The sequence below is a fragment of the Daldinia caldariorum genome, assembly GCF_022478825.1.
Source record: "Daldinia caldariorum strain CBS 122874 unplaced genomic scaffold F4812scaffold_14, whole genome shotgun sequence".
Taxonomy (NCBI): Eukaryota; Fungi; Ascomycota; class Sordariomycetes; order Xylariales; family Hypoxylaceae; genus Daldinia; species Daldinia caldariorum.
The window spans coordinates 429,963-449,584 of NW_025953050.1; the positions used below are offsets into that span (position 1 = coordinate 429,963).

General features: G+C 47.3%; 5 protein-coding genes across 5 annotated transcripts; 4 read left to right on the forward strand and 1 right to left on the reverse strand.

Annotated features, from left to right (window-relative positions):
- Positions 1-2,052: 2,052 nt before the first annotated feature.
- Positions 2,053-4,293, forward strand: F4812DRAFT_452193 (cysteine proteinase; the record flags this gene model as incomplete). Its single annotated transcript, XM_047936316.1, has 2 exons — positions 2,053-2,096; positions 2,244-4,293. The coding sequence occupies 2 exons, from the start codon at positions 2,053-2,055 to the stop codon at positions 4,291-4,293; spliced, it is 2,094 nt and encodes a 697-aa protein (XP_047788001.1).
- A 443-nt stretch (positions 4,294-4,736) lies between these two features.
- Positions 4,737-5,760, reverse strand: F4812DRAFT_437145 (Yos1-like protein). The gene is made up of 4 exons (XM_047934899.1): positions 5,582-5,760; positions 5,442-5,501; positions 5,237-5,341; positions 4,737-5,102 (listed from the first exon to the last, which is right to left on the reverse strand). Exons 1-4 carry the CDS (start codon positions 5,607-5,609, stop codon positions 5,047-5,049), a joined length of 249 nt encoding a protein of 82 aa, XP_047788002.1. The 5' UTR covers positions 5,610-5,760; the 3' UTR covers positions 4,737-5,046.
- Positions 5,761-6,083: 323 nt separating this feature from the next.
- F4812DRAFT_461382 (glycosyltransferase family 22 protein) lies at positions 6,084-8,105 on the forward strand (the record flags this gene model as incomplete). The annotated part of the gene is made up of 4 exons (XM_047937854.1): positions 6,084-6,096; positions 6,160-6,609; positions 6,668-7,863; positions 7,923-8,105. 4 exons carry the CDS (start codon positions 6,084-6,086, stop codon positions 8,103-8,105), a joined length of 1,842 nt encoding a protein of 613 aa, XP_047788003.1.
- A 2,778-nt stretch (positions 8,106-10,883) lies between these two features.
- On the forward strand, positions 10,884-14,552 carry F4812DRAFT_461383 (uncharacterized protein; the record flags this gene model as incomplete). Its single annotated transcript, XM_047937855.1, has 2 exons — positions 10,884-14,409; positions 14,485-14,552. The coding sequence occupies 2 exons, from the start codon at positions 10,884-10,886 to the stop codon at positions 14,550-14,552; spliced, it is 3,594 nt and encodes a 1,197-aa protein (XP_047788004.1).
- A 1,173-nt stretch (positions 14,553-15,725) lies between these two features.
- Positions 15,726-19,508, forward strand: F4812DRAFT_437162 (uncharacterized protein). The gene is made up of 9 exons (XM_047934900.1): positions 15,726-16,019; positions 16,227-16,521; positions 16,749-16,817; positions 16,873-16,978; positions 17,068-17,178; positions 17,257-17,535; positions 17,589-17,838; positions 17,889-18,202; positions 18,284-19,508. The coding sequence occupies exons 2-9, from the start codon at positions 16,461-16,463 to the stop codon at positions 18,759-18,761; spliced, it is 1,668 nt and encodes a 555-aa protein (XP_047788005.1). The 5' UTR covers positions 15,726-16,019; positions 16,227-16,460; the 3' UTR covers positions 18,762-19,508.
- Positions 19,509-19,622: the final 114 nt, after the last annotated feature.

Here is a 19,622-nt window from a genome sequence, read left to right on the forward strand (position 1 = left end):
GTACGTAGTGTACTCGATCCCCCGGTTCCCCCACGATGAAGTCACCGCTTGGTACATATTAAGTAATAGTAGGTAATAGCAATAATCTGGGCTTGATAGGTTCTGTAGGTCTTAATTTTCAAGGTCGTACTACTAAATAGAAACCTCCGACTGCGACGCGGCAGACATTATCTCTTCAAGAGAGAACTCCCGAGTCGAAGATGAGTAAGTAAATTAGAAATAGTAAACAGGCGATAGAGGTAGTAAGGTAGACGATCCTAATGTCTGATACTCTGGAAGCGAGTAGATGCTCGTAACCAAGCAGCCAAGCTAGGAGAGTCATTATCTTTTTGAAAAGGAGTGCTAAAACGTAAAGCGAAGTCCAGTTATGGAAAAACTGCCGTTTTTGGAACCAACTGGAAAGTCCCGACTGGTCACATCGCAACTAGGTAGTGTAGATTGCATATCTCCATACCTGTAGATGATGTATGCAGGATTGTTAGGTCTGTTACCCATACCAGCCATTAGCATCGAGAGAAGCCGGAAAATGTAGGAATACGTGCATGCGAAGACTATCTTTGTTGGGTTGTTTAGGTTAAGATAGACATCCCACGCCTTAGGGCATACTAGGTTCTTTTAGGGGGAGGGGGCTGATAATGAAGGGGAAAAAAGCATTAAAATGCGCCTTACTCCTGGTACAGGTAGAGAGACTCACCGTTAGTTTGCATGTAGAATTATATTTCGACAACAGTTACACGACGCGCTTAATAATAGAAAATGCGCTTTTAGAAAAACCTGAATAAAGGAAATCACTACCTCTAGGAGGGTAAGTACCTAAAGGTAAGTACCTACATACCTCGAAGAGGTATTATACACCTGGGCAGTACCATCAGTGGAGAAAACAGGGAGAAATGGCTAAGTGTTAACCTGAAGAGTGCTAGTTTCTGGGGGTTACCCCTACCTTAGGTTAGGTTAGGTGCATGTAGGCGTCTCTTTAGGTCAAGGTATTACCCCATCTTTTTAGAATCTCCAGGCTCTTTTTTTACTACTACCTAATATACTAGCAAGGTACCTTTTTATACCACCGTGCCCGGCTTAAATCGTGGCGTTGGTACAGGGTGTTTTCAGTGAGTTGTATTGTACCGTCAGCGGCACGATAACCCGGCCATAACTTCCGGCTCCTTCCAATCCACCATCCCCCGATCCAATCCTCTTCCCATCAAACCAGAACCAGCAACAGTCGCTCGCTTTCTCTCCTTCAATTCTTAGCTGGGAACTTCTTTAAACAACTTAGTCCTCGTATTCTCTCTTACTCAATAACTTATTTGTTTGTCATCATCTTATAAGTTTTTTTGCCGTCGGAATTCTTCTTACTACCTGTCAAGAACACTACTTACAAAGAAAGGTTGTTGGCTTGTCTAAGACGTTGGAACCACTACCACCACTATCACCACTATCACCGTCACCGTCACCAACCCACTTGTGATCGAAGCTCTCCTTAGGTAGTTGGCGATCTCGAATACCTAACCTAATCTAGAAAACTTGGAGTCTAGAACAATAAACACATAATTTCAAAATTTCGGTTCTTCCCTCACGGAACCTACGGCTCAAGAAGCGCAAACGTATATCGTCTTAGTGCATTATTTGATATCCGAGACTTCTCACTGTTTACTACCGAAATATACAAAGTAGTCCTTCGAATGACTACCCCCATCGACTTCGTCCGTCCTCACTAACCCCTCTGCCGCGCTCAGACGCTGGCCTGTCTCGGTCGAGCTCGCGCAATCGCGCAATTCGGTCGCCTAAACGCTCGCGATGGCGAGTTTCCTGAATAAATGGAAGACCAACGGCGCTGTATGTTACCGAACTTAACCTTAACGCCGAGTCGGGTGTGTCGACTTGACTAAGTCCACCTCTGGAGTTTCCAGCTACATATAATATATATACCTTGTATATATATACTGTAATTATCAAACATGCTGACGTATTTTCTAGGCGGCCTCGAGTTCGTCGGCCAAAGACGGGCCAAAGAAGAAAGAGGAGAATGCGGTGGAGGTCACTCCGTTAGAACGAATGCTTCAAAATGCTGGCGCACTTAGACAGGATGGAAGCGACAAGTTCTTCGGCATGGAGAATGTAAGTCCAACTGTATAGACGACCTTTTTTTTACCCGTACTAACTTCGATTACACAGTTCGGAAATACATGGTAAAGATAACACATCTATTTTTTGCATTGTATACCTATGATCTGACCACGACGCAGCTATTGCAACTCAATCGTCCAAGCCCTTTATTATACTGTACCATTTCGAGAGCAGGTGCTTAAATTCCCGCCATTGTCACCATCTGATACCCCTAACGGAAGCCGACCTAGGGTTAACGTCCAAATCCGAGCTCCGGCTGCGAACGGAGGCGCACATGGAGGCGCACATGGAGGCGCAAACGCGAAGAAAGGTTCTGCCGCTGACGCGATGGAGAGGAGGAAACAGATGAACTCGGGACAAATCCAGCCGGTGCGGCCGGAGGACAAACCCGACACCCCCGAATACAAGAAGAAGCAGGCGATGCTAAAAGGTCCTATATTAGAGTTGGCGCAAGAAAGCCACGAAACCTACGGAATGGATGAGTGCACATTCACGGGCCTCCGAGATATCTTTATGGCACTCGTAGATAGCACGGTCCGCACTGGGGTTCTCAGCCCGCAGCGTTTCCTCGAGATATTCAAGCGCGACAACGAGATGTTTCGCAATTCGATGCACCAGGATGCGCACGAATTCTACGGACTCGTTTTGAACGACGTAATATCGAACGTTGAGAGCACAGCAAAGCGCTTACTTGATCAGCAGGCCGCTTATAGTAATGGTAGTGTTGAAGAATCTCTCAAAGCAGCGCTAGGAGCAATTGCTAAGACGTCTTCGAACGGTACGAACTCTCCAGGAACAGGTTGGGTACACGATATCTTCGAGGGTGTATTAACATCAGAGACTAAATGCCTTACTTGCGAGACCGCTTCTCAGCGAGACGAGACCTTTTTGGATTTGTCAATCGACTTGGAGGAACATACCTCTGTGACCGCGTGCTTACAGAAATTTTCGGCCGAGGAGATGCTCTGCGAGAGGAACAAATTTCACTGCGATCATTGCGGAGGTTTACAGGAAGCCGAGAAGCGGATGAAGATCAAGCGACTGCCCAAAGTGCTAGCATTGCACCTGAAAAGGTTTAAGTATACAGAAGACTACAGTCGGTTGCAGAAGCTGTTCCATCGTGTAGTATATCCGTATCAGCTGAGGATGTTTAATACGACAGAGGACGCCGAAGATCCGGATCGACTATACGAACTCTACGCCGTTGTTATCCACATCGGCGGTAACGCGTACCACGGACATTACGTCTCGGTCATCAAGACGGAAGATCGAGGCTGGCTGTTATTCGATGACGAGATGGTCGAACCCGTTGATAAGCACTACGTCCGAAATTTCTTTGGGGATAAGCCGGGTATGGCCTGTGCGTATGTGCTGTTCTATCAAGAAACGACATTTGAGAAGATGCGGGCCGAGCAAGAGGCAGAGGGTCTCGAGGAGGTTAGGATCGCTAGCGAAAAGGCTGGTGTCGCTCAAGAAGATGGTCAGCCGAACGGTTCAGCTACGGGGTTATCAAGGCAGCTAACACAACCGATTCGGCCACCTGAAGACCGTGAAGGACTAACTAATTTAGATCACGCCGCTACAGCACCCGATATGTTTGCCGATTCAGCTGCTGCTCCTTCTCCTGCATTATTACCTCAGCTCGACGGCCCGGCGCCACCCAGTCCCATCATTTCGGAAAGAACAGATACGGCTAAGGGCGAATCGAAGTCGAAAGAAGAAAGGAACCGAGAAAAGAAAGAAGCTAAGGCCCAAGGAAAGGCTCGAAAGATAGCAGAAAAGGGAGAACTCAAAGCTAAAGAAAAGCAGCGCAAAGAGGCCGACGCACGGTTACGCGAAGCTCGCAAAGCCGAACAAGAGGAGCTTAAGAAAGCCCTAGAGGCAAGTAAAAAGATGGCTGAAGAAGATGAGGCCAGTCGTGGGGAACAAGAAGACAGCGTTCCGTCGCTGCAGAAGCCGGATAGGGGTAGTAAGTCTATGTCAAGAAAGAGCTTTGGATTCTTAAATAGAGACAAAGCGAAACGAGATAGCATGGAAGCTTTGCCCGAAAACAAACAGAACGGCGAGAGTGCGGCGCCTCCGCCCGACAAGCCGGAGCAACAGTTCAAACGTAAGAAGAGCTTCAGTTTTAGTCTCGGGAGAAGAAAAAGCCACACTACCCTCACGTAAAAAAATACATATTGGAGTTAAGGGAATTATTTTTTGACGGTATTTTTTATACTCTTCATACCCTAGCGGACCAGCGCGAGGGATGTAAGCATATAAGGGAGTTCTGTAGGGGGCGTGGTTAACTATCAAAAGAAATGAGAAGAAGGGTTCTCGAAAGCATTTATGGGGGACGATGCGCCAAAGCTGAAAATATTCGTTTTGGATAGACTCTGTAGAAGGAGGTTTGCTTCTGCTTCTGTTTTCTTCTCAGGAGCGAGAGAGCACTTATGTGCATTCAGGTGTATGTGCTCGCGTTGGCGAATGGATATCCTGTATAACAAAGCCAGATGCCGGGAGGAGCGTTTATACCCCTGATAGGAGCAGCGAGGTATGAAAGTAAATAATAAAAAAGACAAAATGCTTCATTGCCATCACCATCATCATCACCGCCATCTCGGACCTGATTCGATTCGCGTGTAATGTTATTCAATAGGCTTGATACGGTGGCTACCTAAGGTATAGCTTGAAACCCTTTTCCCTCTTCCCCTTTCCCCTTCGCACGACCGCGCGTCTGACGTTGCCGATCTCATTTTCGACCATATTACACCGAAAGTAATGTGTTATTATTTATGTACACCGGAACGCCTGGTTGAAAACCGAAAAATGCAAGCTCGCCTATACGTCCGCCATTATTCGTTCGTAATACCTGCGTATCCTCTCTCTCTCCTTTTTTTTTCTCTCTGCTCTCTCTCCTCCTCTCTATATCTCCTGTCCCTAACCAAAAGCCAGCTCGTAGATTATTATCATCAGGTTGACTCCTATTAGGGGAACTGCACTCTGCCGTGTTAGCCTAGCCTAGCCTAGCTCTGATCTGACCTGACATCTGGGCCGGGGGTAATTTTATTCTTATAATAATATGGAACAGGTAGTAGAATGGGAAAAGGCGGGAGGGGGGGTTGCGTACTTCTCGTGACCGTCCGCACGCTGGAGATCAGGTTGACGACTTTCGCCTGCATGCTCTGGGCGTCGGGGCCGGCGCCGAAAGCCGGGTCGTAGGAGGAGAGGTTTACTTGAGTTTTTAGATTAGATTAGTTTAGGTTAGGTTAGGTACCTGTCTGGTAAACTGCTGGGTTGGTCGGGGCTGGTCTAGCCGGAGGTGGTAGACGTACGGCGTGCTAGGAAGCGGTCCTGGGACAGGATGGTGATGGCGTTTATGAGGAGGACGGAGACTGGGAGATTGTCGCATTAGCTTTGCTGCTTTTCCTCGCCGAGGCAGGGCAAGGATGGATATATATCTATAGATAGATACCGTAGAATAAGTTCCCGAAGAGAAGCATCTTGACGCGCTGGGGTTTAGGCGGCGTTGGTAGGGAGTTCGGGAGAGCGTAAAGTCCAAGGTTCAGATGTTGTATAGGTAATTAGGTAGGTAGGTTGTATGTAAGTTGTATGTTACGTAGCGCATTATGTTATGTTAGGTTAGGTAGGTACTTACAAGACAGGTGTCGACGGTGCGGCGCCGAGTTGCGGAAACTGTCCAATGGAGATATTAATGTGGCGGTGCTTTGTTGCATCAGCCACATGTGCGTACTTATGTACCTAATGTAGCAGTGCTCCCGTTCAAACAGATTTACTCTTACACGGACCTCAACAGCAGGTCTGTCAACAAGAATGTGTTTCTGAAAATGGGTTTCTGAAAATGTGGTTCAAGTTTTCTATGCGCTCAATACAAATTGGCTTTAATTGAGCTCTATTAGGTCCACCTCAAAAACTGTGTTACTCGTGTGCTTTAAGCATTAAGCACAAAGCTACCGATGGCAGCGATCGGTATGTTATTATTATTAAGTATGACGAGCAAGCAAGACGCTAACTTACAATTGGCATCATCAGATTTACTTCTGTCGCTGGCTATACCAGCTTTAATAATCATACATCTCCTCGTAGCGCCGTATACCAAGGTAGAGGAGTCTTTCAATATACAGGCGACTCACGACATCTTAGTGTACGGGACGCCCACCAAGGACGTATATCAACGGCTCTCGTCTCACTATGATCACTTCGACTTCCCCGGCGCCGTCCCTAGGACCTTCGTTGGCCCAGTTATGCTTGCGGGGATCAGCCAGCCTATCATTACGCTGGTAGGCTTCCAGTACGCTCAACTTATCGTGAGAGGTGTTCTGGGCCTCTTCAATGCCGGCGCGCTGTTGGTGTTTAAGTCCAATGTAGGAAAAGCGTACGGGAAGTCGGTTGCGAGGTGGTATGCGCTGCTTCAACTGAGCCAATTTCATATTATCTTCTATGCTTCCAGAACACTGCCCAATATGTTCGCCTTTGGCTTGAGTAAGTACCTCACCTTCAGGCTTTGAAAGGCTAGGCTTTTATATTGACAACTTCGTAGCCACGTTGGCCTTTTCGCAGTTAATAGGAGATCCAGCTCAGAAGAGCCAGGTCTGGCGCTATAGGTTGGCTATTGCATATCTTACCATAGCCACCGCCGTATTCAGGTCCGAGTTAGCGATCCTCATGGTTACCGTCACCCTTTATGGCCTGGTTCAGTCGCATATCTCCTTGTCTGAAATCATCCCTGCCTTCATCGTCTTCTTTGCCGTGTCTCTATCGCTGACGATACCGATCGACTCATATTTCTGGCAGAAGCCGCTATGGCCAGAACTATGGGGGTTTTACTACAACGCCATTCTTGGATCCTCCTCTGAATGGGGTGTTTCCCCCTGGCACTACTATTTCACATCCGCTTTGCCTAAGATCCTTACCAACCCGTTGAGCTCGACTGTCCTCATCCCCTATGCGCTTTGGAATACAGGGACGAGGAAACAGGCCCAGTCGCTAGTAGTCCCTAGTCTTCTATTTGTGGCGATATATTCTCTTCAGCCGCACAAAGAGGCTCGTTTCATCTTCTATGTTGCGCCATCGTTGACAGCAGCTGCGGCTTTAGGGGCGGATTATATCTTCATGAGACGTAATAAGTCGGTTGCCTTCTTGCTTACTTCTCTCGCAATAGTTGGATCGGTACTTGTTTCGTTTGGTCTCAGTACTGCTATGTTGGTTATATCTTCTCTAAATTATCCCGGCGGTGAAGCGCTCTCGGAACTTCGCAATATTGTTACTTCGTCTTCGTCTTCTGACCTCCAGACTGTCATGGTCCATACGGACGTATTGTCGTGTATGACAGGTGTGACTCTCTTCGGACAACATCCCTACCCTCCTAACGACCCGCACCCGGCAAATGGATTGACGTTCAATTACGACAAGACGGAAGACGAGAATACCTTACGAATCCCGTCGTTCTGGGAGAAGTTTGACTACGTGCTCGCCGAAGATCCGGCTTCAGTTGTCGGCACTTGGGAGACGATTGGCGTGGTGGAGGGTTTTGCCGGAGTCGAACTAACCAAACCGAGTGCACCCTCCGGCGGCGACACTGGAAACGACCAAGACAGGGTATTCGGCAGAGGCGAGCTTGTGAGAAGAGTGAAAGATTCCGTTAGAGCGGTAACCGGTGGTTGGTGGATTGGCCCGAGGATGGAGCCGAAGATACACCTGTTGAGAAAAATGCGCGAGGGTGAGGCTAGACGAGCTGTAACGCAGTAGCGATTTTTTTTCTTTTTCTTTTTCTTTTTTTTCTCCCTGTTAGATAGGCTGAAAAGATCAAAGTCGATTGCCGAACTCGGGATACTATATTCCCCGATATGGCTCTGCGGCCCGTAGATTACCATCGGGTGGAAGAAGACGTGGAAAGGTCCGGTGACGGTGATGGTAACGGTGGTGGTAACGGTGACACCGAATACCGCCCCGCTGGTGTAGGCTTAGAACGGGGCTGACGGGACGTTACGATAATCTGTAGCATAATATGTAGCACATCGCCGCTGGACCTATCTAGATTTACTATAACAGCTTACAGGCCCGCCTCGTAACCAATCTAGCGAGTCAGCCCAACACCATCAGATCGGCCGTCTTACAGCCCCCAATCTATCCCCAATCTACAATGTAACCCAACGTAGCCTTACGCGCATACGGGATTTAGAGCGTTTACGCAGCCTTACTATATACCGGCATTGCATTGGCTGCTTGATAATTACCGTTGTAAATTCCGGCGTGGCAGAGTATAACCTTTTTATATCGACCTTGTGTACTATGTATACTTAATGAAAGGGTAGTTGAGAACTTAGACTCACTTGTAACCGATGTTTTTTTTTCTCGCAATCTAGTGACAAATTAGAAAACTAACCTCGCACCTAGTCAGATCGTATCACGATGTTTTAACCCGTAGTTTCGAAGTACCTACCCAAGTTAACATATCACTTCTTAAAAATAGTTACTACCTACCTAGGCATTACGTAGTCAATACGAACATTATACATAAACGAGAAATATCAGTAAGAGAGGAGGACAAGTAAAATACGCTTAAGCACACGATAAAATATCAGGGGTCTTGATCTGAAGAGAATAGGCTATTGAGGATACGGCAAGCATCCACAATATAAAGAAAGTCAGCGGAAACGCAAAACGAGGAAAACAGACCAATCTTGGACGGGAGGCTATGCGCAGCGTGGAGAAACGACCTGTCTGATAATATACTTACCTCTTATACTCCCTTCCAAGACAGAGCAACTGCAAAGAGGGTTGCATTATATGTACGACACTAGGCTTAGATGTCGTAATGAGCCTCACTGGCTAAAAGTGTATACTAGCAAACTAGGTAGTATATACGTGTAAGATTATAGGAGTACCTCGGTTTAATAGGAACATCAGGTATATCTCATCTCCTTTTTACTACTACCTAGGTAAGTATTATGTACTATAATAGCATGTCTCGTAACGGCAGCGCCAAGAATAGCCCAGGAGGGCGGTCCCCTGAACGAGGATGTGGTAAAATGCACGTACGTGGGCGGGCGCCACACTAGCGCAAGGGTCCACCCAAACGTCAGGGTCCTTCGTCCAATTCGTCCCTAATAAACCGTACATAGATAAGGTCCACGTACCTAGGTAGTATGTTCCTTAAATCCAAGTTGCTTCGCCTTGTGCAACCAAGATGCATGCGACCTAATCCAAACATGCGTATATGTACATGTAGGTATTTACACTAGTTACATCTATCTTAAGTAAGGTATTCATGGATTATTTGGAACTGTTTATACTGCCCAGCTATTTGACGATAAACTTTTCAAAGAGAGTTTGAACATCTACCTAATTTATGAAATTAGCCCGGATCCATGTAGGAACTTTTTATCTAGCTGGGCTACAGCTTACAGGACTTTTATTACAATTTCATTTTACTTACATACATGTAAGTAAAATACCTAAGTAGGTAGTACATAGGTACCTAACCTAATAAAATAACATAAAGCTCCAAGTTAATTCCCTTTCAGCAAAATTGGATTATCAAAGACCTGGAAAGAAAGGACCCAACTTTTTAAGATATACATATGCACGTTGTCGAGGACTGGGACGCCGGACCTTGAAAAGAAGCGGGTTTCGCCTTTAGGTACCTAAGTCCCGGACCCAGTGAGTTGTAATGTGTACCTGAAACTTTGGCCGATCTGTGCCTAGGTAGCGAATGTAGCGCGAAAGACCGTTGTACACTATAAAAATACCTAACCTACCTGGTACTTAACGTAATGACTTCCACTTCTAATTGTTAGGTACATACCTGTATTGTATATGAACTAATGTACTCGAGTTGCACCCACCCCCAATTAACCCAGGAATTACCTACCAGGTAGCGGCAACCTTGAACCCCAAACCCCAAACCAGAAATAAAACGAGAGGATACACGAACGACGGGTGACACACGATATATTATTCATACAATTCCGTCCAACAAAAAAAAAGGTAGATTGAATCCAACTTCCAACTTCCTTTTCTCACCCCTTACTTTTTTCTTGTTCCAATTTCAACCGACATCACTTTGACAGTCTTGTCGCATTCTACCCGCCACCTTCTTTGGCTTCTTTTGGTAGATTTATAGTGGGTAATAAGGACTAACAAGGACTGAAACTTTAGCCTTTCTGGCTGGTCTGGCTGGTCGCCTGCGTGGTATGCTGGTTGTAAGTGGTCTGGTGGTGTGCGCGCCTCTGTATTGTACTACTGTACAACGCTGTATCATTACTCACCCCCTTTGGTCCTTGGTGGACGACGATCACAGCCAAACTAAATAAACATCACAATCTCGCTATCTCGAGCCCGTCGGGTGGAAACTGGGCACACACAAGTAAACAAACAATCCCCTCCACGAAACAACTTGCACGAATATCTCTTACCCGAAACTTGAGCTATTACCTATACCTGGTACAATTTCCCTATCGCATTCGATACATGCCACGAGCACGCGACAGCAACCAAACCCCATCCGTAACCCATTCGTCTCATCAATTAACTTATTTTTCCTTTCCTTTTTTTACCTTTGGCTAGTAAATATTACTCGGCACTTTTTTTCGTTTCGAAATCGCCTATTTAACTTCAACTACTTAACAACAACTTCAACTACAACAACAACAACTACTACAGCAACTACTACTACTACAACGGACTAGAACCACCAACAGGTTGATGGTTTAGCTCGGCACATGTTGGTGTACCCCGCGAAATCACGCCCGACGATGGAGAACGATGCACATAATGAAGGACCCCGACGACGGGATCGTATAATGGGGAAGCTATTCGGTAGTAGCAGCGTGGCTAGGGACAAGAAATTAACCAACGAAGAGAGTGCGAACGAGATATCCGACTTTCTTGGTCACTCAGACCGACTTACCGTCGCTCACCCTGTTCCTCAGCCACCGCCAACTGCTGCTAGGGGTCCACCAGCTCTAGCTCTTGATACGTCCAAAGCTAGTCGCTTCCCCCAGACTCTGGGCGCCGAGGAGTCTCAGCAGTGGGCGAGAGCATATACCTCGTCCCGACCGAAGAAAGCTGGAAAGGGACTTTCTGTTCGGTTCGCCGATACTTACCCCGAGATCATTGGCGAAGGCGGCGACGAGTGCGAGACTATCGTAGCCGAGATCGGTAGGAGGAAGAGATCTAAATCTGCACCACTCCCGGCGCCGATCCCACCCACAAAAGAAGGTCACGAATATGCTAGGCAAGTTGGGGCATTTCAAGAGGTACAAAAGGAGGATGAGTTTATACCTGGCCCTATACGTCGGACCCAGACGGGCTTCTCCACCATCTCAGATTTCCGATCGGACGCGCCTGCGTCTGCCTCTATTTCTAATCCCGAACCGCCTAAGCCTCGTACCGTCCCGGCAGGTGATGCCTCCCGGTCCCGCTTCTTAGGCATTAGCAGTCAGAAGGACGAAAACCGCCGCTCGTTTATCGAGATTCACCAGCAGGAGCAGCGGAAGGCTGAAGGGATGGCGTTTGCAGAAGCAATGAGGTCTGCTAGCGCCAACTCTCACCACCAATGGGACGATCAGAATTCATCCCCCGAGCCGGTACGGGATACGCCACCGCGCCTCAAGTCGATTCCCGTACCAACCATGCAGGAACCGACACCGCCTCCGGAGAGATCCATGTCCCACCGAGAACATTCTTCCGTGTCACCTTCGCTACAAGATTCCATCTCCTCGGTATTGAGAACCCAGTCCACAAGGTCTCCCTTACGGCCATCGCCTATACCACAAACGCAAGTGAACACTGCATCGCCTGCGCCCCCTTACCACGAATCACCACAAGCCTCAAACTCGTCTTTGCCTCCCCTGCCTAGTCACGATGCACTACCAAACTTCGACATGGTACAGACTATGCCGCAACGACCCGTATCACCAGACGAAGTACGCGTCAAAACGGCTCATACTGGTGACAGCCCCACATCTATGTATTCCAACTCCGCCCAATCGACTCCCGATGTCTCTCACAAAGCGACACCGATTACGCGGAATCCTTCGCGCGGATTACCACCTTCGCCAGAGAAGACCGCCCGTAAACTCCAAGAAGTGGTAGTTTCGGCCGATGTCGATGCGCTGGACCTGTTTATAGTTCGCACGAAGCACTTGTATGAGTTGTTCCGTCTCCACGCCGAGCAAAAGAGGCCTCTAGGTACCTCCCACCCTGAAGATATGTGCCGAGCAGCTCTGTGGTGGTTCTTGAAAGGGAGAACAGCTCTGGAGACGATTATTAGAAGTCGTCCAGCTAACCCCGACGAGCCACGCCTTCTCATGGCCAGATATCAGGCCTATACGGATTTAGCAAAGGGATATTGGCTATTGGAACAAGCCCTTCCCGAGATTGCGGATGGCAAGTATAGTCCCGTAGATGGCGAATTGGGCGAAGTTAGGCATGTTTTAAAATCTAACTTGAGAAAACTATCTGGGTCTATGAAACGAAATGGTTTTCTACCACCCGAAGAGCCTTTCCTCCCGCAGACAATGGACAAGTCTATCTGGGTAGAATACCCAGCCGTGAGCCAAGATATAGTTGCCCTTCTCAATGGAATTTGGGGTTCAGTTGTTACCGCTGTAACTCAGCCAACTCGATCTATGGAGGCGCTGGAAGCTCTCCCGATTGGCGATACCACTAAGTATTTTAATTTTGGCCGTGTGATGACCAACGTATACTTTATGGAACAGGGTATAGACTCGAGACAGGCATGTTTCCCCTGCATGTTGACGGTTGTCCGATCGCAGAACGACCCGAATCTAAACTTCGTTATTGCTAGTCAAAACGGTTCTGTTTCGTTGCGCATACAGTCGGACAAGAATTCGGGTCTAACGTGGCAAGATGTTAGATGGAGACCAGACCCTCACGAGATACATATCAAATTGCCCCGAGGGTTCATGCTCATTGTCGAATGCTCGCAGCAGGATTACCGAATGCTATGGAGCATGTACGACTTCAGCTCCAAAGTCCAATCTTACCTATATCCGCGAAAGGACGAGGTCATGAAGCATAGCACCGTCCTCCGTGGCTTTCACTATTTCGATGCTAATCCTCAAGGAAGGACGTTCCCTAAGGAATCTGTAGGACAATGTTCTATAGGGTTATTCGAGAAAATCCTAAAGGAGAATAGTCCGACTGGGCCCAGAACCTTCCACCGAGGGTTTCGACTTGCCGTAGTCACCGGTCCCAGGATAAGGACGCTGAGCGGAGTAACTCATTTGTTCCCGCCGCAGCTCCCGATCCAGTTCGCCATGTTACGGGGTGAGCAGCGAGCACCTGTCCTCCAACTGGAATTCAATGACGGGAAGGACAAAGGCCGGATGGTTTTGACGTTCAACGAAGACCAGGAGCGCGAGAAGGTATTGAAAATGATTACGGGAACGTTTGTTAACCAGGACGAAGAGGTTATCGCGGAAGTTCCTTTGGAGGGTATGAACATGGCGGAAACGGTTAGCGACACAAAAGGAGGGCTTCCGGCCATCCAGCGTCTTCCTTGGCAGCGTGCTCGTATTATCAACGATAAATACTCGGAAGTCCCGCCGACGGTATTGGCGGAGAAGCTCAGAGTTGAGATCGAATCGTTGGGTAAAGACGGAGTTGGCGTGGTCAGCACCATTACGGACCGAGTCAACGTTGCGCCAGGCGAGCTGAAGCTCAGGCTGGGTACCAAGGACATTCTAACATTACAGGTTCTACGGCAGGCACAGGTTGATATGACGGTTTCCATACTAGAGACGCTCGTACCTCGGGAATCGCATCGCGAATTCCAAGGGTTGCAAAATACCATCCAACGTGGGCCAACTGTGCGTACCTACAGGTTTCCGAGCTTCCGGGACTTGCATGCATTCCAAGCGGGATTAACGGGATACTCGGTGCTATTTGACGGTATCGCTACAAGCCTGAACATCTCGCGACGAAGGATGGTGGTACCCATTCATAAGAAATGGGAGGCTGGTACTACGCGAGTCCAAGTGGTGCAGCAAGAAAAAACGGTTCAACTACTAGCCTTTTTTGAAGATTGGCACCACGGGCAGTGCATGGGATTCATACTGAAGGGAACGGACATATTCGAATCGTTCAACCGAAATGGGAAAGCGGGCTTGAAGCTAGCTGACGCCAAGTTCCCGTTGCCGAAGATTCCGCACGAAGGCGGTGATAAGACGGATGATATGGCGTTCCTATGTCTGGATATGCCTGATTTTGCCGGCGAACACGATGACATTACAATAATATTCGAGGATAGTTTTGGTAAGCTCTAACATATTCTGTCGATTTTTGTGCTTTTCTTTTTGGAATGGGTTGGTACTAACAAAAGTTATACAGAGAGGGATAGGCTTTGTTCTGTTCTACCAGCGCCAGTCAAAGGGTCGCGTCTTAGTAGGGGGAAATGAATAAGAGGGGGGGTTCGGGACGATTGAACGAGAAACATGATTGATGCAGACTGGACTGACTATCTGCATAATTTTGCACAAGAAAGGAGGTTGGACCCTTCAGTACCTAATGCTATGTTAAGATACCCCCTTTACGGTCATTCGTGCAAAAAGATGGGGTCGGCTAGGTGGCGTCCCATGAGGCGCAAAATAACACCCACACACACGTAGGGCCTCGCCGACGATGGGGTTTATTTTTGCATCTAGATATTGGTTGTTGAGGATAATTGGAACTGCCTGCATATTTTCTGTTGAAAAACTAAAAGGCTGGGGGGTTCCAAGATTTTTGATAGAAAACCCTCAAATTCGATCCAAGTCAGACCTCTTTCTCTCGTGGCTTTTTGTACTTGCTACATAGGTAGGGAAGAGTGTTATGTAGTCTGTATAAAAATGAAGTTGTAGAAACTTGCTTATTTAGATGGCTACCTACCGTACCGGCAGTTGGTGGTTGTAAATTATCATTGTCAGCCCAACAATCATATTTCTCATAACATCGCTTCCATAGGCGTTTATCATTGCAGATTAAAAAATCATTGTCGTTTCAATTATCATTGTCCGGTAGATAATCATTGTCTGGATCTGTAAGCTCTGATTGGCTGAAATATGTGGGTTTGCGGGAAAGTACGTATTTTTAAGAGCAAAAAAAAAAAAAAAGCTAAAACGCCTTGGATTCGAACCCAGGGATTAGCCTTACCACGTTACTAGTATGTGGAATTTTATTTTTGTACTACACCAAATTTGGAATAGTTTCAAATAGACTATACGCCCTAGTGGGTGGCCAGCCCGCTAGTGCATTTGGTAGTAAAACTCTATTCTTTTTCAACCCTTATAAACTTAACCTTTGTAACGTGATATTTTTAAAAAACCCCACCAATTATCATTGGCCGTACGATTATCATTGGCTGATCAATAATCATTTGCCTGACAACAATCATTTTACCTGAAAATAATCATTGTCTGAAACCATACTTTGCCGGTATGGTAGTCTCGGCCAAAGGAGATAAAAAAATGATGCACGGACTACCTAATTGACGTACGTCATCGCTTCTACCCCCTGAACCTCGTGGCCTGCAAGCTTAGTGGATAGGTACATCAGACTCTGCAGCTGATTCACCACCTGCCTACGCTCTACCTAGTCACTATCCCTTGCTCGTCACCAAATTAGGCACCGCTATTTGTCGACGATATTTGTTCGTTTACTTTCTCCTTCTCCTTCTTTTTCTTCTTTCTCATACATTGTAAAAATTACACTCTTCGTAACTCCTCATTTACTATTAGTTATTCTATTTCAAGGTTAGCTACAGCTTGTCGATTACTTTAGGAACCTTAGGCATTTAGGTACGTAACAACAAAAAAGTCGATCCTTGCTCGGGTTAGTGAGGTCATCGGTTAAGCACCCCTGCGGATTAGGGGTAGGTTTGCTGCGGTGTAAGTTACAAGGATTCCCTAATCGATAACAGCCCGAGAGAGAGACCTTTCCAAGCTTAAGGTTCAAGTGTGGGGAGAAAAGAAGAAGAAGTGAGAGAGGGGTACATCACTGTACTATTACCTATCACACAGCCCGCCGTTAAGGTCCTAGGTTAGGTACTAAAAAAACATAGGACTTTTATTAGTTAATTACTGATTTTACATAAGTTACCCAGCAGTTTTGACAAAAGGGCAAGGAGTTATTAAAACCAACCTTTTGGTTTTTGCGGCCCCTTCAGCCTTCCCAGCCCTTTGTCGATATTGTTTCGACAACCCACTTCCAGCAACAACACACACTCTTCTGCTGCAGCCCTTCTTTCAAGGTTAACTACCTAGACTTAATAATTCTTTTTATTAAACTTCTCCTATTCTTATTAGGCGCAATACCGATATAAAGAGAAAATGCACGCGGGGAAGATCACGTCGGGTTTAGCCCGCCGTCGCCGAACGCAGTCGAATGCTAGTATGTATTAACCATTTCCTTTTTTTTTCTTGCTTGCTTGCTCGCCCTTCTTACAAATGAGATATTGCGACTTTTGACTACATTTAGTTAGTAGTTCGTTGCATACCTCTATTCTTTGGATATTCTACGTTTTTAAAAAAAAGAATTTAAAAAAATAAAAAGAATAAAAATAAAGTAAAACCCTCTCAGGCGTATTAGATCACTAACATATATGCCACCACCCGCAGGTAGCAGATCGTCTGGGGAGGGCGTTGACGAAGATGATACCTCCATTATCGAGCCCGAACAGGGCAGCGGTAAGGCAGCTCGACGACATATGTTGCTATAACTGCAGCTAAACGACTTGGACAGTCTTAACACATATTATCTCGCAGCTACGGCCTGGCGCTGACCTCAGCCGCGTCGTTCTGCCTACGTTTATTCTCGAACCCCGAAGCATGTTGGAGCGGATTACCAAGTGCGTACCTGGCTCTATAGAATTATTTCTATTTAATCTACGACGGGAAAAAAGAAGAAAAAAAAAGGCTAATATTATAAAACTTATAGCTTCATGTGTCATCCGGAAATGCTCCTCCCCATCCCCGATATCGAAGATCCGGTCGACCGTTTTGTCTCCGTCGTCAAATTTTACCTTAGCGGATGGCATTTAAGACCACCGTATGGCTTCCCTCAACTTCTACCCTTATATTTTACCCTATAGAGCCCCACCCAATATCCGCTAACATCTGACAATAGAGGAGTCAAGAAGCCTCTGAACCCTATCCTCGGCGAAGTCTTCTCCTGTTACTGGGATCTACCTGACAAAACGCGCGCATATTACATTTCTGAGCAGACGTCCCATCACCCTCCAAAGTCGAGCTACTTCTACATGGCTCCCGACCACCATATCCGTATCGATGGTACCCTGAAGCCTAGGAGTAAATTCTTGGGCAATTCAGCCGCAAGTCTTATGGAAGGAATCGCCGTACTTTCTCTGTTGAATAGGGGCAAGGATCCTAAGCAAGGGGAAAGATAGTATGTGTGGCGACTCGGAGATTCTTATAAGTCATGTACTAAAAAGTATCTAGCTGGTTAACGCAACCAAACATGTACGCGAGAGGAATCCTGTTTGGCAACATGAAGTACGAATTGGGCGACCACAGTTTTGTGAGGTGTCCCGAGCTGGGCCTTACAGCCGATGTCGACTTTAAAACGAAGGGATGGGTCAGCGGTACATATAACGCGATTGGCGGCACGATAAAGGACGAAAAGACCGGGCAAGTGCTCTTCGAACTGTCTGGATTATGGAGCGAAGAGATGTTTGTGAAAGACCTTAGGGTGAGTAGCACGCGATAAGTGTTGGCTCGTCGCTAGCTGACGCTGTATAGAACGGACATAAGGAGATGTTTTTCGACGCACGAAAGGCGAAACCCTCGAAACCGCGCGTCCGACCGCTCGAGGAACAGGACGAGAGAGAGTCGCAGAAATTATGGCAGAAGACAGCGCAAGCGGTAAAGGACAGGAATCACGAGCTGGCGACGGACGAAAAGACCAAAGTCGAGGACCGACAGCGAGACGAAGCAGCGAGTAGAGCAGCTGCAGGTGTAGAATGGCATCCGAGACTATTCCGGCGGGTAGATAAAGACTACGGCGGTACGGGAGAAGACGTGGATCACTTAGAATGGGTTATCAACGCTCATATGTGCGTGGTGCCCCCTCCCCCCGTCCCCCAGATGATGACCGGCCATCTTTTGAGGCAACATCTACTGACTCTCAGATCTAGCGATGCGACAACACCCGAGAAACAAGCCGAGGAGATCATGGCGATATACCCCGTAATACCCGGGCAAAACTACAGCGATTGGAATAAGATCCCCCCGGGACATACCCACGGTCAGAAACAAGCTTCGGCTCCTCCCCAAGGCGAGACGCAGGACCTAATCGACTTCGGCCAGAACGATACTAATACGCAAGCTCAGACAAACAATAATTTTACTACTACCACTACCACTACCCCCACTACCACGTCGCCGTCGTCATCGTCAGCTCCGCCTCCTCCTTTTCTGCTCCAGAAGACGGACAGTAAGGATATCGCTTCGATGCTGCAGGCTACGGGCCGTAAGGCGGACGACGGGCCCTTGCTCGATTTCACTACCGACCTATCGCCGGCGCCGGCGGCTGCGAAGAAGGAAAAGGAAAGTACCCTGAAGAAGGAGGATACGGATAGCAGTAATAATGTGTTCTTCGACGCCGAGGGATGAGTTGGTGCGATGTGCGGGTGTAGGTGAAGAGTTAATACCTACAGCGCAATACCAGGGGAAGAAAGTCCGGGTCCGGTGATATTTTTGAACCTCCTTGGTCCCCGTCGCTTTGGGATTTGCCGCAGCCTTTGCTACTTTTTTCTCGCCTGGATCGACTTTTATGTCCTTTTTTTTCTTCTTCTTGGGCTCGTGGGGATATAGAGAGAGAGGCATTCATTCATGCATGCGTGAGCTGAATTACATAATTATTCACGATTGGCTGCTGGGATGATTGATTCCCTGTGTTATTTTTGGTTGCTACTGCTAGGTGCTGCTACGTCCTTGGGTTGGGTTCGGGTTTGGCTTGGCTTGGCTCGGCTGGGGAGAGGGATAAAGAGTGGTCTAGAGGTGGTGGGTGCATGCTGCATGTAGTAGGTATCTCCATATTTGCTTTCCGACCATAGGGGGGTAAGGCAGGGTAAGGCAGAAAGAGGGCAGAGGGCAGAGTAAACAGGACAACGGGGAGCTGGCTAACCACTGGGTTTAGAGTCGGTAGACTAGGATAGATATAGTAAAGTAAGGGAGGAAAAGAGAAGAGAAGAGAAGACCCTGTTTAATGAAGTTGATAAACCAACGGAGTCTTTCTTTCGTGGAAACATCATATGATAGCTAGCTACCGTGTAAGGTCAGTAACTGGTATTGATGTTGTGATTATGACTATAGCATTCACTGGCAAGGCTGTCCATACGCCAAAATCAGACAGATGGTATGTAGGTTAGGTATTTACCGTCTTTATTTGGAACCCTCCTTGTTACCTAATACCTAAGGTTAGGGGTCGACTACCTAACCTATCTACCTGTTAATTGAACCGAGTAGTTAGTT